Source organism: Cicer arietinum, chromosome 7 (assembly GCF_000331145.2).
Source record: "Cicer arietinum cultivar CDC Frontier isolate Library 1 chromosome 7, Cicar.CDCFrontier_v2.0, whole genome shotgun sequence".
In the NCBI taxonomy this organism is placed as follows: domain Eukaryota; kingdom Viridiplantae; phylum Streptophyta; class Magnoliopsida; order Fabales; family Fabaceae; genus Cicer; species Cicer arietinum.
In genome coordinates this window covers 20,136,778-20,151,488 of record NC_021166.2, presented here as the reverse complement: position 1 = coordinate 20,151,488, position 14,711 = coordinate 20,136,778, and the positions used below count along the sequence as shown (strand labels likewise).

At 26.5% G+C, this 14,711-nt stretch overlaps 1 protein-coding gene across 1 annotated transcript; it reads left to right on the top strand.

The window, feature by feature from the left end:
• The first annotated feature begins 5,087 nt into the window (after window positions 1–5,087).
• Window positions 5,088–10,630, top strand: LOC101514520 (protein neprosin-like). The gene is made up of 7 exons (XM_004509608.1): window positions 5,088–5,291; window positions 7,150–7,236; window positions 7,344–7,535; window positions 8,043–8,210; window positions 8,567–8,620; window positions 8,737–8,883; window positions 10,253–10,630. The coding sequence occupies exons 1-7, from the start codon at window positions 5,088–5,090 to the stop codon at window positions 10,628–10,630; spliced, it is 1,230 nt and encodes a 409-aa protein (XP_004509665.1).
• The last annotated feature ends 4,081 nt before the right edge of the window (window positions 10,631–14,711 follow it).

Below are 14,711 nucleotides of genomic sequence, written 5' to 3'. Positions count from 1 at the left end.
ACCTTTAATTCCAAAGTAACCCCTAATTCCTTAGTGGATTTAAGATTAGAATTAAGCATTATTGTACAGGAATTCTCTTTTTAAACTATTGTCTCTGCAACTAACTTAATTGGTTTCATGATATGTATCTATCCCTAGACTACAAATTCATGAATTTCTCATCTCAAGCATTTTTAAAGTCCACTTCCATTTCAAAATACGAATCGTAGAACATTTTAATATTGATCAAACAATAAAAAGCATTAAGCACATAGATCAGAAAAATAATTCAACAAACTCGTTCATATAACTAGAAATCAAATCAGAAAAATAAGGGTTTCATCTTGTTACACTCATCTCTAACAAATAAGGTTTAGTTACTCATGATATAGATAGAATAGATAGAGATTGGAGAAGAATTACAAGAAAGATTTATGAATGATTCTTGATAAAACTGCTCCAATTGTGTTAGAAATGATCGTCTTTGAGTCTCTATGCTAGGACACAAGTCTCCCAACTTTCCAATAGTCAAAATGATACCTAGAAAGCAAAAAATAAAAATGCATTTTAATGAATGTTGACGCGTGCCACGCGCCCTAGGCGCATGCTTTGCGCTTCAAGCGCATCCCGACAGTGGCAAAATACTGGAAATGCACCTCAGGCGCGATTGTTGCGCTTTAGGCGTACAACTTCTTATGTTTGACGTATTCTGCATTGTCCTCCTCTTTATAGTCTGAATTGGGTTTCGAGGTCTTCATAAAAGTTGCACTTCGTTTGAATCCAATTGGACATCTACAACTCCAGATATGGTTGAAATACTCCACATAGGTAGTGTTGATTTCTTGCAAAATTCAGCATTGCACTAAAACAAAGTAACAACGCAAAACTTCGAAAAATCTCTACTTAATCACGAAAATAAGAACATAAACATTTAATTAAATTAAAAAAATAAAATTAACAAAATATATCAAATAAATCCTTAAATTAAATAATGAATAAAAGATAAATAAGACTAAAAACAACGATAAATATGCATATGATGAAGAGTCATCAGATCCCATCAACTTAACCCGAGACACATATACGCGACAATCGAGGTAAACTTGTGTTGCATGGTAACTCTTGACATTTGGAGTGCTACCTTCATGTCACTTAGGAATTCCCCACTCGAATACCTCCAAGGTCTAACAAACTTGTTTTAAGGCTCAACAACAAACGGCCACAATCAGGCTCATTTAGTTGTACTTCCTCGAAATCACTAGGCTTGTCAAGCCCTACCTATATGATGATAAAATAATCTACACTTCACAAATTCTCAATATTTATCTTCTTCCCTCGTTAGCTTAGACTACTCCATTAAGAGCATCATCTTTAAGAATCATCACTATCTCATCCACTATGGGGTACTTCAATATTCTCATCACAATTTTATAACATCATTAATCATACATAATCATGATCATCATATAAACTCATCACAATTTTATAAGATCAGTATCATCAATAAAAAATCATCATTATCATCAAATAAACATATATTATACCATGCATCCATATTTTATTATCACATCCCATAAATTCGTCTGATCAAACATATGCACATAATTTCATTTGATATCCAATATCACCCTAATGAAAAATATCAACTACCACCGAATTATTGAAAATTAAATCAATCAACACCTTATAAATATTTCTATTTCACATTTTAATCTCAAAATTCTCATATTTCACATTAATCAGTTTATCTCTTAAAGGGCTACTACCATATGTAGCGAGTCCCAGATGAATTGTTTGGAAATATGGTTTTCTCGTTCATCTAACAATATATTATACTCATGAATTCAAACGCTCTTTCACCCCTTACCTTATTTCGACGCTTTCACACACATGTATGATTCCATGAGCAAACAACATTTGTTCTTTGACTCTTTGTCCTTCAATCTATCTAACTCGACAGTTTATGGGTAAACATAAAAAATAAATAATGAGAAGATAGTCTAAAAACTAAATTTCAAAATTTGGTCAAGGAAAATTACCATAAATCAGAAAATAATCAGTTGATAATATAGCAACTTTTCACACAATCGTTTTGGCTTTGGTGTCACTCAAATTAGACTTACGGTGAAGAAGAGCATTGTAAAATAAGGAATTCCACAAACGGAGAAGTCGGTTATTTTAGAGAGAAATTGGGGTTGTTAAAAATCTGGAAACTTGTGTTTAATTGACTAGCTAAATGAGTAAAATAACATACTGAAATTTGGATGAAAATTGAGAAACATTTCTAGAACAGTTTTCAATGAACAATATTAGTTTTCTTATTTTTCTCTTAACATGCGGTCTTTTTTTGTGTCCAGGTTACTCACTAGTTTTCATGCCCTTATTTTTTTATTATTTAATTGGGTTGTTCTCTTAAATATGTGTCTAACCCGTAAAACACATTTTACTTCTTTCTTCTTTTTATATCATGCATCTATATTTTATTATCATATCACATAAATTTGTCTAATCAAACATATGCATATAATTTTATTCGATATCTAATATCACAATAATGACAAATATCAACTTTCACACAATTATCGAAAATTAAATCCATCAACACCTTATAAATATTTCTATTTCACATTTTAATCTCACAATTCTCATATTTCACATTAATCAATTTATCTCTAAAAAGGGCTATTATCGTACGTAGCGAGTCTCGGATGAATCGTTTGGAAATACACGAGTATGATTCCATGAGCAAACAACTTTTGTTCTTTGACTATTTTTCCTTCAATCGATCTAACTCGACAGTTCATGGGTATTTTAGTGAGAAATTGAGGTTGTTAAAAATCTGGAAACTTGTGTTTCATTGACTAGCTAAATGAGTAAAACAACATACTAAAATTTGGACGAAAACGAAGAAACTTTGTTGGGGCAGTCATCGGTGAACAACGGTATCAATTTTCTTATTTTTCTCTCATGTCCTTCATTATTGTTATTTTCAATTAAATTTTTTTATTATTTCATTAGGTTGTTCTCATAAATATGTGCCTAACCCATAAAACGTGTTTTCTTCTATTTATTTTTATATTTTTAAATAAAACAAAGAATTACCAAAACTATTTTTTTAATATTTTTTTAAAACACAATTTAATTACTAATATTTCCAAAGTAATATTTTATAAAATAAAGTAATTAGTCTTTTAAAATACATTAATAAGCAAAACTCTCATATTCAAAATAATCACCATAATGATACTTATTTTTTCAAATACTCACATTAAAATACTACTATCATTATAGAATATTCAAAAGTATAAAATATATAAATATAAAATCAATATTTTATATTAATTACTAAATCATATAAATAAATAAATAAATAAATATATATATATATATAAATAAATAATATTTACCATTTATATTAACAATCAAATTAAATATATATAAAATGTCACATTAAATCATGAACATGTAAATATTTCACAAAAATACTATTATTTTTAGAAAAATAAATAAAATAAAATAATAAAATATAATATTTATTATTTATATCCTTATTTAGTCTAATATGTACAAGATTATAATAATAGAAAGCACGCATATAAAGAAAATTAATCTTAAAATTAATTAATATATATTCTAAAATAATTTTAAATTCAAATTAAATATTTAAAATCCTATCCTATTTCATTGATAAAATAATTCATCATAAAATTTGAGGTGTTACAGCTACTCGATTTTGTCGATCAACTTCTGTTGCCCATGATATGACAACTTCTTGTGACTCAAAAATTTGATCAGTTGTGAATGCTTCAGTCAAATATATATATAATGATGTTTTTCCATCCCTAATTCAAAAAAAAAGTTTTAAAAATCCAAAAAAAATAGTTTAAAAAAATCCACAAAAAATAATAATAAAACGTACTGGAAATTTCAAATTTTGAAATTTTCAATATGGTAAAATTAACTAATCGAAATTTCAATACACAAATTTTTGGTAGAGTAAAATTAACTACGAAAGTTTCAAGACACAAAATTTTGGGTAGTATAAATAATGTACCGAAAAATTTTGTTGGGAAAAGTTCTGATAAATAATTTCTATTATCAGAAGTTTTGTGCCTTGAAATTTTTGATAAACAAATAAAACCATAAAGAGGAAATTTCCTGCGGTTATAAAGTTTTTTACTGGTTATTTGAGGGAAAAGAATTACTTACCAGAAATTTGGGTGAGAGAGTGAAATTTTGGTGTAATTTTTTTTACCATTAATTTATTGAAAATTAAAAGAATAAATTTGAATTTTTAATATTTTGAGAGTATAAATATTGGGGGGCACAAAAACTTTTTGTGTTAGGTCACACCATTTCTACTATATATCTCGTATCCCAATTTCTTTCTTTGGTACAAGATAAAATAAAGACATATCCTAATAATTTTATCAACTAAAAAAATCAAACAAGAAAATAATTATCACTATAGATCACACACAAAAATAAAAATTAAAACAAACAATATCTAACACATCAATTTCATGATTTTCTATATTAGTTAAATAAATAAATTAAACAATTAACCATATACCAAATAATCTTGCAAGAAATAATCATGATATAATTATCCATGCCAAAGTAAATTCATAAAAATAATAGTTCTAATTATTTAAATAAAATATAGGGTATGACAAATAATAAGGGTAAATGATGTGATCAGATTAAAATAATTAGTTTCATTCAAATCAAAGTCAATGAAAAATTAAAATAATTATTTCATTCAAATCAAAGTCAATGAAAAATTAAACTAATTATTTCATTGACCTGATTATAATATAACTATTCTCACATACTACTACATATAACTCAAAATGATTAGTAAAAATAAACTTAAAATAATTAATATTTTATTAAAGAACAAAAAAAATTATTTCAGATGCATTTAACATATTTCATTAACTTTTTAATAACTTAAATACTTTATTTGAAAAACATTTAACTCAAAATAAACTTTTAATATATTAAATATTTTGTTCTTTTTTATTATTTATTTTCTTCATCCGTGTTTATATATATGTCTGTAAGTACTCAATAGTTTTCCAAACAAGCACAAACCTAAACCAAATATGCATTCTAGCTCCCCAGTTATTTTCCGCCTCCTACATTTTCTTCTCCTCGTTTATTTGGTTTATCCTATTTATTCTTCAAAAATAAATAGTCATCAATTAATTAATCAAACTTTTCGACACGAGGGAGAGTTTTACAAGTTGAAAAAAACGATAGTAAATCATCTTCAACGGATCAACAAGTTTTCTCTTAAGACAATTAAGGTAAGTTAGTATTTAGATGAAATAATTTTTTGAGATAATGTAATTTTAAAGGGTAATTCAAATTATTTAATGTAAATTCCATCGTTTTGTTAATAAATTTGAAGAATTTTTAAAATGAAGTAATTTATGAAGTATTTTTTCAAAAATAAATTTAGAAAATTTTCAATACCAACCTAAAAATTAGGAATTTGGAATTCTCTCCTTACTCTATAAAATGTGATTCTCAAAGTGGTCCTTGTAATTTTTTAAATTATACAAATTGGTTTCTATATGTTTTAAAAATTTATATATTACTCTATTTTTTGTTATTTTCAAATTATTTTTTAAAATTTTCAAATTGGTCTGTCAAACTTTTTAAATTTGTCCTAAAAATAGAGTAATCTTCAAAAAAATTAAGATTGGACATCTATTTCACATTTTACAAATTGGTCCCTTACCATTGTGAAATTTCAAATTTGATCCAATTTTTTTTAATTCTCATTTTAGATCACTTTACATTATATTGAACAAAACATTTGAAATATATATAATAATAGCCCAACAATGTTTAAGAATGAAGAATTTTAATTATCTGTCCAAATTAAAAAAATTATAAATAAGTAGAATTTTATTTATCGGTCCAAAATTTAAACTTATGTAGAATTTCCAATTATCCCACCGTGTTTGGATGTGATCATTTTATGAGTAAATATAATTTTATAGGGTAAATGAAAATTATTTAATATAAATTACTTTATTTGAAAAATAAATTTTAAAGAATTTTTAAAATGAAAGAGTTTCATCTGATATGTTGTTAAAGATGAATTTAGCGAATTTCAATGTCACCTAAAAACTATAAATTCAAAATTCCTTGTTAACTTTAAAAACTATGAATCTTAAAATGATTCTTATTATTTTATAAAAATCGTAAGTTAGTCTGTCTTTATTTCAAAAAAAAATTATATTACTCCTTATACTTTTACAAAATTTTGCAAATATATCCTTATAATTTGTTAAAATTTGTTTGTTGATTCATATAAATTTTCATATTTTTTAAATTGGTCCCTCAGGTTTTAAATTTTTTTTTACGAGGTAATATAATTTTCAATGGTCATTCAAATTTTTCAATATAAATTTCCTTCTTTTAATATATAATTAGTCCTTGCAAATACGAATCATTTTTTGTTTTAGTCTTCGTAAAAAATTTGTTTGATTTATGTCTTTGTAAATATTTTATTTTAATTTTTTGTTCTTGTTCTTTTGTTTTTAGCTTCGCAAAATTGATTTTTATTGAAACCAGTCCCTGCACTTCCTTATATCGCAAATAATTGAGGAAGTAAAATAAAATATTATATATATTGCAAAGACTCGTTATAATAAAAACCAATTTTTCCGTGTCTAAAATAAAAGAACAAATATCAAAAACAAAAACAATATTTGCATTGATCAAAATCAAACCAAAAAACATACAACAACTTAAACTAAAATGTTGTATAATTACAAGGATTAATCATATATTTAAGCCATTATTAAAATGAAAAAAATTTGTGAGATATTTTTTGTTAAAACAAAATTTAGTGAATTTTAAATACTATCAAAAAATTAAGAATTTGAAACTCTAAACCTTAGATCCCCTTTTCTTTGATATTTTTATTCTTACCTTAAAACTTTAAATACTTATAAAATTGATCCAACTTTAAATAAACAATTATTCTATCCAAAAAAAATTTATAAATGAAGGAAATTCAATTGAAAGATTTGAATTATTTAGAATTTTAAATTTCTTAAAATTTTCAATTACTTTCTCGCGAACAATCTTTTTTAAGTTTCGGAGCTTAAAGCTTAACTTATATGCTTGTGCTTATATTCATTTATGCAGAGCCCTGACGGTGATATCATAGACTGTGTTATGTATCATAAACAACCAGCTTTTGATCATCCTTTATTGAAAGGACATACACTATTGGTATTTTTTTGTTATTGAATTATGAAGAATTCAAAAATCATTTTGAAGCGTATTAAGCTATTATATTTCAATTTTATAATTGAGAAATTTGCATGTATATTATATAGAATCCTCAAGAAAGTCCAAGAGAGCTTAACCAAACGGAAATTTTGAGTGACAACTTTCAATTGTGGAGTTTATCTGGTGAGACATGTCCAGAAGGAACAATTCCAATTAGAAGAACAAAAGAACAAGAAATATTAAAAGATACATCCACTAGTAAATTTGGAAGAAAGTTCGTTACTAACACCAGACACGAGGTAGGCAATCACAAGGATCTCATATAATTTTTCTGTCAATTTCATTTTTTTTTTCCTACTTTTTTGCATTATATTTCTTATGGTAAATTAAGGAGTAAACAAACAACTTAACAAAAATAAAATAAAGATAATATAGATTGATAAATAATTAAATATATGGTACTTAATATTTAAGTTTTTATCATATGCTTTTGAAATAAATGAATTCATATATATTACAACACTGAACATATATGTACTAATCTGCTTGTACTCTCACAGTGTACCTAGCAAAATATATTCTGATAAAATTTAAACACAAACCAACATTATATTCAAAGGTTATTTGTAATATTTTTATAATATTTTTTATTTATAATATTTTGGCACCAATTAACTATCTGTATCTTCTTTAGCAAGAAATTTAAACACAAACCAACATCATATTTAAAGGTTTTTTCAAACCTTATGGTATTTTGAATAAGAAATAAGAAAGGTTATATGTTGATATTGTTTCACACCTTACAGTATGCAATTGGGACAGTGACTGGAGATGCGTTCTATGGAGCAACGGCTAACATTAATGTGTGGGCCCCACATGTAGAAAGTAATACAAGAGAATTTAGCTTGTCTCAAATATGGGTCCTCGCTGGTACATTTGGCAAAGACCTCAACTCTATTGAAGCTGGTTGGCAGGTATGCTAACTACTCTCATTATTAATTACTTCATTTTAGTTAATTCATTCACTAATTCATTCACTCATTAATACATTGATGTCATAATACTTAGTATTAAGGTCATCATTTTTATTGATGTCATAATTTTATGATTATGATAAATCACACTAATTTGCATTCAAAAGGCCGTTAACATGTCAACCACCTACTTCATTTTTAATTCATATACTTAAATTTATATTTTAACTAATTAAATTAAATTAATGTTATTTTTTTTCAAGTTAGCCGTTCATTGTATGAGGATTCATTTTTTAATTCATATACTTAAATTTATATTTTAATCAATTAAATTAATTTAATGTTTTTTTTTGCAGGTTAGCCGTTCATTGTATGGGGACAACCAACCTAGACTCTTTATATTTTGGACCGTAAGTAAATAAATAGATTGAAGTAAAGGAAGTAGTACTTTATATTTGCTTCTAAGTATAAAAAGCATATTTATAAAAACTTTGTTGAAAGAAACTAATAATTGTAATAACTGCAGAGCGATGAATATCAAAAAACGGGATGCTATAATTTATTTTGTCCAGGATTTGTTCAAATTAGCAAACAAATTGTAGTTGGAGCTGCAATTCGTCCTGTTTCTATCTATAATGGAAAACAATTTCAAATTAGGTTATTGATCTCGAAGGTAATTTTCTACTCCGATTAATAAATTGACTTTAAAAGATTAAAAGTAATTCTCCATACTTTATTTATTTTTTACTATTTTTCAATAATAATTAGAGGATCATCATCCTTCAAAATTGTAAAGATGAGTTATGCTTCAAAATTATAAAGATGAGTTAACTGCATTACATGTTTTTGTTTTTGTTTTTTGTAATAGAAAATTTTGAATCACATAAATCATTTTAGTAGTAAATTGACTAATCTCTAAAATTTCAAAGTTTCCAATGACAACAATGTAGACAAATTTTATAATTGATGGGGAAGTTAAACTTTGTTACAAAATTAAATTAATGATTACTTTTTAATTAAAATCTCAATTAACTTTTTCTAAATAAGGAAAACTTTGCATAATGGTCAATTTATTATCATATTATAGGATACAAAATATAGCCATGTAGAGGAGAATCTCCTCTACCATTGATTTGTTGAATATGTTATTGAAATCTCAAGATAATAATTTATTTTACAAAACAAATGACCGATAAAAGGGGGAAAACAAGATTATAACGCACAAAATTTTCTACGACGTTTCAGTCTTAGTGAATTTTGGTATCACTTTTATTCACTTTACTAGTTTGGTTAACTATACGCGTTTATTGTGTTAATTCAAATAATGTATGTAAAGTTATATCTTTTTTAAGGTTATGTTTTTATGGTTGATTATTTTTCTAATTAATTCATTTTTTATTCCTTTTATTTATCACCATAATATTTATATCACATTTTTTTTATTTTGTATTTTCCCTCTATTTCATTTCATTTCTATTTCTATATCATTCTTTCTTTTTCAACTAAATATTTTATTAAGGTTCAAATTTAATTAATGTAATATTACATTAATCAGTTATATTTTAACTGATACAAATTTTACAAAATCTACTATTGGATTGATAGTTTATATCACTAGATCATCCATATTAAATTTTACTATCTAAAATAATTTGATATGTTATTGAGATATATCAAAATTAACGTCTTATATATTTTTGTTAAACATTGTTAATCTTTATAAATCTCAATCATCAATTAAATAATTTAAAATTTGTAAAATTTAATAAGTTGAATTATTATTGAATGGTGTAGCAATATAGTGGTGAAATTTGATTCGTTCTTATATATACATGTGTGCATTATGATTTCTTCTCCTTTATGTATTCTATTTTTACATTACTTGTCAAACCTTAATATTTTGTATATTTCATTCACCAACTTACTTGGAACCTTTATTTTGCTTTTTATTTTTTTATTTTTATGATTTCACTTATGTTGTCAAGCTAATATGTTGCTCTATGTCTATGTTTGAGTAACTTAACTTTGTCACAATTCGGTAGGATCCAACAAATGGGCATTGGTGGCTTACATATGGATCTGGACACGTAATTGGATACTGGCCATCCTCCTTGTTCACACACTTAAATGATAAGGCAACTATAATTCAATTTGGTGGAGAGATAGTGAATTCTATGTCAACAGGATCTCATACTTCCACCCAAATGGGTAGTGGACATTTTGCTGGGAATGGTTTTGGAAAAGCTTCATATTTTAAACATATGCAAATTATGGATTCTTATAACAAATTGATTCCATTGCCAAATCTACAAGTGTGGGCAAGCAATCCAAATTGTTATAGCATAAAAGCAGGGACTAATAATGTGATGGGAAATTATATTTTTTACGGTGGACCTGGAAAAAATGTCAAATGTCCATAAGAAAATTAAATAGTATTTAAGTGCTCATGTTTAGGATGGGTTAATTTGGTTAAGTTGGAAAAATTATATTTGAATTGCTATCATAAGTTTTTTCGCTTTAGCTATGTAGTTAATATTTTTTCCTAAAAAGTTATAAAATAATAAATTGTACTTTTTTTTTTGTTTCTTTTGATTACCAGTAACCTAAAAGAAAAAAAAAAATTGATTTGCGGTGGCTGCAAGAGACACATGTGACGGTTATAACCGTCTTAAATGAATGATTGCGACGATTCTGCAATTGTCGCAGATTCGTTCGTCGCAAGGCCATATTGCGACGGTTCAAAAAATTGTCGTTCCAATCATCGGTAATGTTTGCGATGGTTCCTAACCGTCTTGACATACATTTTGCGACAGTTAGAACCGTTGCTAAACACACTCCAATTATTTTGTTTCTAAAAAAATTGTAACAGTTATCTGCTGTCACTATATTTATTTTGAGACAGTTTGAATCGACGCAAGCCTAACAATTTAAAATTAAAATAAAAAATATGATACAATATTTTTCCTATTTTTTATTAATTAAAATAAAAAATATTCATAAATATCATCCACATAATTTAAATATATAATTATATAACTATTGTACCTAAATCCAACTTATATAATTTTTTCAAAAGAAATAACACCAATTCCTACATTGAAGTTAACTAAAACAATAAATAAAGTAGTTTAAATATTCAAAAAATTAATGGAGTGGCTAAACATACAAAACAACTACATCAAACATAGAAGTTCCTCAAAATATCTAATTAGTCCATAATGACGTTGTTCCATGATCATCAGGTTGATAGCTAGACTCAGATGAACGTCTACCATCTTTTGGCGATTCTATATTTGTTGCCTGGAAAAAAAAGTATATAATAACTCATGTAATAGAAGTACAAGCGAAACCTCTCGATTTATGGTTTATTAAATCATGTATTTGATAATGAAATTTGAGATGTTTTTTTCTATCTCCCTCTCTATGCTCTTTTGCTAAAAGTTTTATCTCTAAATCTGTGATGTGCACATCAACCTCTCACTACTAATGATTGATCTTAACACGTATTAGAACGACTAAGACACAAAAATGTTTTTATTTTGACACCGTGTCGTTTCTAAAACTTCAATGCCTAAAAAATATCTAATCTTACCTAAGCCAATCATTGCAAATTGTTTCATGATCATAACTTTAAACACTTGAAACATCAACTCATCATTACCAGTGTATACAAAACTAACCCACACACTAACATATTCTAAACATAGGAAAAATGATAGGATGTAAAACTAATTTTCTTGGTTAAAATTTGGGATTATATATAAGTTTGTATCTCTAATCTTAGCTAGCATAACTTGTAAGCTCACCTATTATCCATAGTGATCAGTGTGTTTAGAAGAGAACACATATTGATAAATGAATGCAAATGAAAATACCAAATTGCATAAAAGACAACATAAATGGAAGAGAATATAAATATCAGAAAACATAAAATAAGTTGAAATAGATACAATACATAGAAAACTGAAAGTACTTCATCGTTCGATAACACTACATGCAATCGTTCTCCTCCTGTTTCACAGAATTGGCATTCGAAGCAAAAAGTCAGCACCAATTGGAACAGTGTAATCAAAACCCTAACAACCGAAAGGAAATCGTACCATAGGCTGCAACGAACAGATATCTAATTGAAAGGTAGTAAGAGATAAAGGTGAAATTGTGAGAGCAAGGATATTTGGAGGAGATTGAGGTTTTAGGGATTTGAGAGATTTGAAGGAAGCAAATCAGAAAGCGAGACTTTGTAAATCACAGTTTTGAAGAAAATATCTTGTAAGTTAGGTGTCGCAAATCCAAATGCCCAGTCCTAAGTCCTTACCAAAACATTAAAAGTCTATAATACAAAAACACCATAGGTTTTGCACCAAACTTGTTCCTCATCTTATCATATACATGATAAACCCTTTGTAATGAAGAAAATCATATTTTAAACAAGAACACAAATAAAATGCTCATATAATGAGATTCACTATCAACCAACACCAAGCATTCTATCGCATAAAAGATAAATGACATGAAGCTTACCGCAGAGAAAAGAAATTGCTTCAATTCCAGAGATGGAGATATCAAACTTCTGCATAGATGGGGAGATCGAGGGATTTCGGAAATTTGAAGGGAACAAATTTGGGAGAAAAGGGTTTTTGGTTTTGGGAGAAAAGGGTCGCAGAGATATGAGAAGAATTTTAGAGAGCAGGACTTGCAAAAATTGAGACGCGGGATTGGAAAAAAACTAGCGCCTCTTAATTTTGCTTAGAAATGCAGCGACAGTTGTTTAGCACCGTCGTAGAAAGCGTCATAAAGAGAGAGCTGCAACATTTGTTTGGCACCCATCGCAATCCATCTGTTGCAAAACTCAAACTAATTTCTCATGTGACATATTAATGTTACAATAATTAGGTTATAAACAATATGACCCATTTTATTACTTATATAAAAGTTTAGAATATATAATTTTATTTAATTATTATATAAAAATTAGAATGAGATGATGAGGCCTAGAGTTTATATAAAAAAAATTAGTTCAATTTTATGGAAAAAATTCAAACCAATAAAAACTAGTCTTTCTATTTTGGTCAAATCAAACCAATAGAATTGGAACAGGTTCAATTTAATCGGATCAACTTATTCTAAATTAAGATTTTGGTGATGTCGTATAAGTGAATAGGCAATTTAGTGGGTATTGAGGAGTGTCTAGGCACAATATTAAGATGAGTAAGGTAACTACTAACTTGTGCAAGAGATGGATGGGAAGGACTCGTGAGATAATGTGTAAAAAGTAGAACATTTAGTTTTGAGAACTACGTTAAACTTATTAATTAATAGGTTAATAGGTTTGATTGCAGTTTTAATATTTTTATTTTTATTAATTTATGAAATTGATCTTCTATTTTAAAAGTCGATAATTTTAGTTTCCTCTGTCTGATTTTTTAACTAAAAAATGATGACGTTGGATGTTTTAAAAAACGTAGCATATGATACAAAGATATATAATAATTAACACTCATGAAATTGGAATAAAACTCGGTAAAAATTTATCTTTCAACTTCTAGAATTTTTCATATATTTAATTTAACTAATGACATATGAATAATTAATGCATCTAAATAATTCTATATCATAGAATTGTATGTCACATCACTAAAAATATGTCAATCTTCATTTTTTTAATTTAAAAATCTAAAAAACTGATTAAAATTGTCGACTTTTAAAATAGGAACACCAATTATGTAAATTAATAATATAGAGATCAAAACTGCAATTAAGCTTTATTAACAATGACTATTGTTATCTTGTGAAATGATTGTATGGTCATGGGAATCAGTTTAAATGTATAGTCATAATTATCCAAATGATCACTTCGTCGTACAAATCAAACTTCATAATGCAAAACTATTTATTTTTTGCAATATCTTACAAGTAAAATTTGCATTGCAAAGGAACCTCTTTCCAATGATAAATAGCTCATAAATGACTCTTTTGTGACTAGTATCACACTGCAAAAGGATTATTTTTATGTGCTAAAATGTAATTTTTTGGATGTCTTTTTCTCTAGTTTGAATTTTCTATTGCCATCATGTTATGTTAATTCATGTCTCGACTTATACTTTTTCAATCAGTTTTACTCTTGTACCCTTATAAATATAATTCAATTATTTATAACATTTATGTTGAAGAACAAGTTTAATTTATCCATCTTCTAAGTCAAAACTAATGATGGATTTGACCATTTTGTATTGAATTTTCCGCGTGACCTATGCACGGTAGTTTAACCATATATCTAACACTACAACTCTTTTTCAAGTGAAATCAAAACCATTGGATTCATAATATTTGTGCTTACATTACTTATGGAGACAGCTATATCTAATTTGTAATATCTAAATTTTTCTTTAGACATTAATTAGTGAAATTCTAAATGTAAAATGATGAATTATTATTTTTTAAAACAATGTTAACTTAAAATTATTTACTTTAAAACCAAAAAATAATGTTATTTTATAAATT

Bases quoted from the DNA above. Each gene is read 5' to 3' on its own strand.
- LOC101514520 (XM_004509608.1), top strand. From the start codon at position 5,088: ATGCATTCTAGCTCCCCAGTTATTTTCCGCCTCCTACATTTTCTTCTC. The intron at 7,237-7,343 runs GTATTTTTTTGT...TATATTATATAG, and splicing joins TGAAAGGACATACACTATTG to AATCCTCAAGAAAGTCCAAG. The intron at 8,211-8,566 runs GTATGCTAACTA...TTTTTTTTGCAG, and splicing joins CTATTGAAGCTGGTTGGCAG to GTTAGCCGTTCATTGTATGG.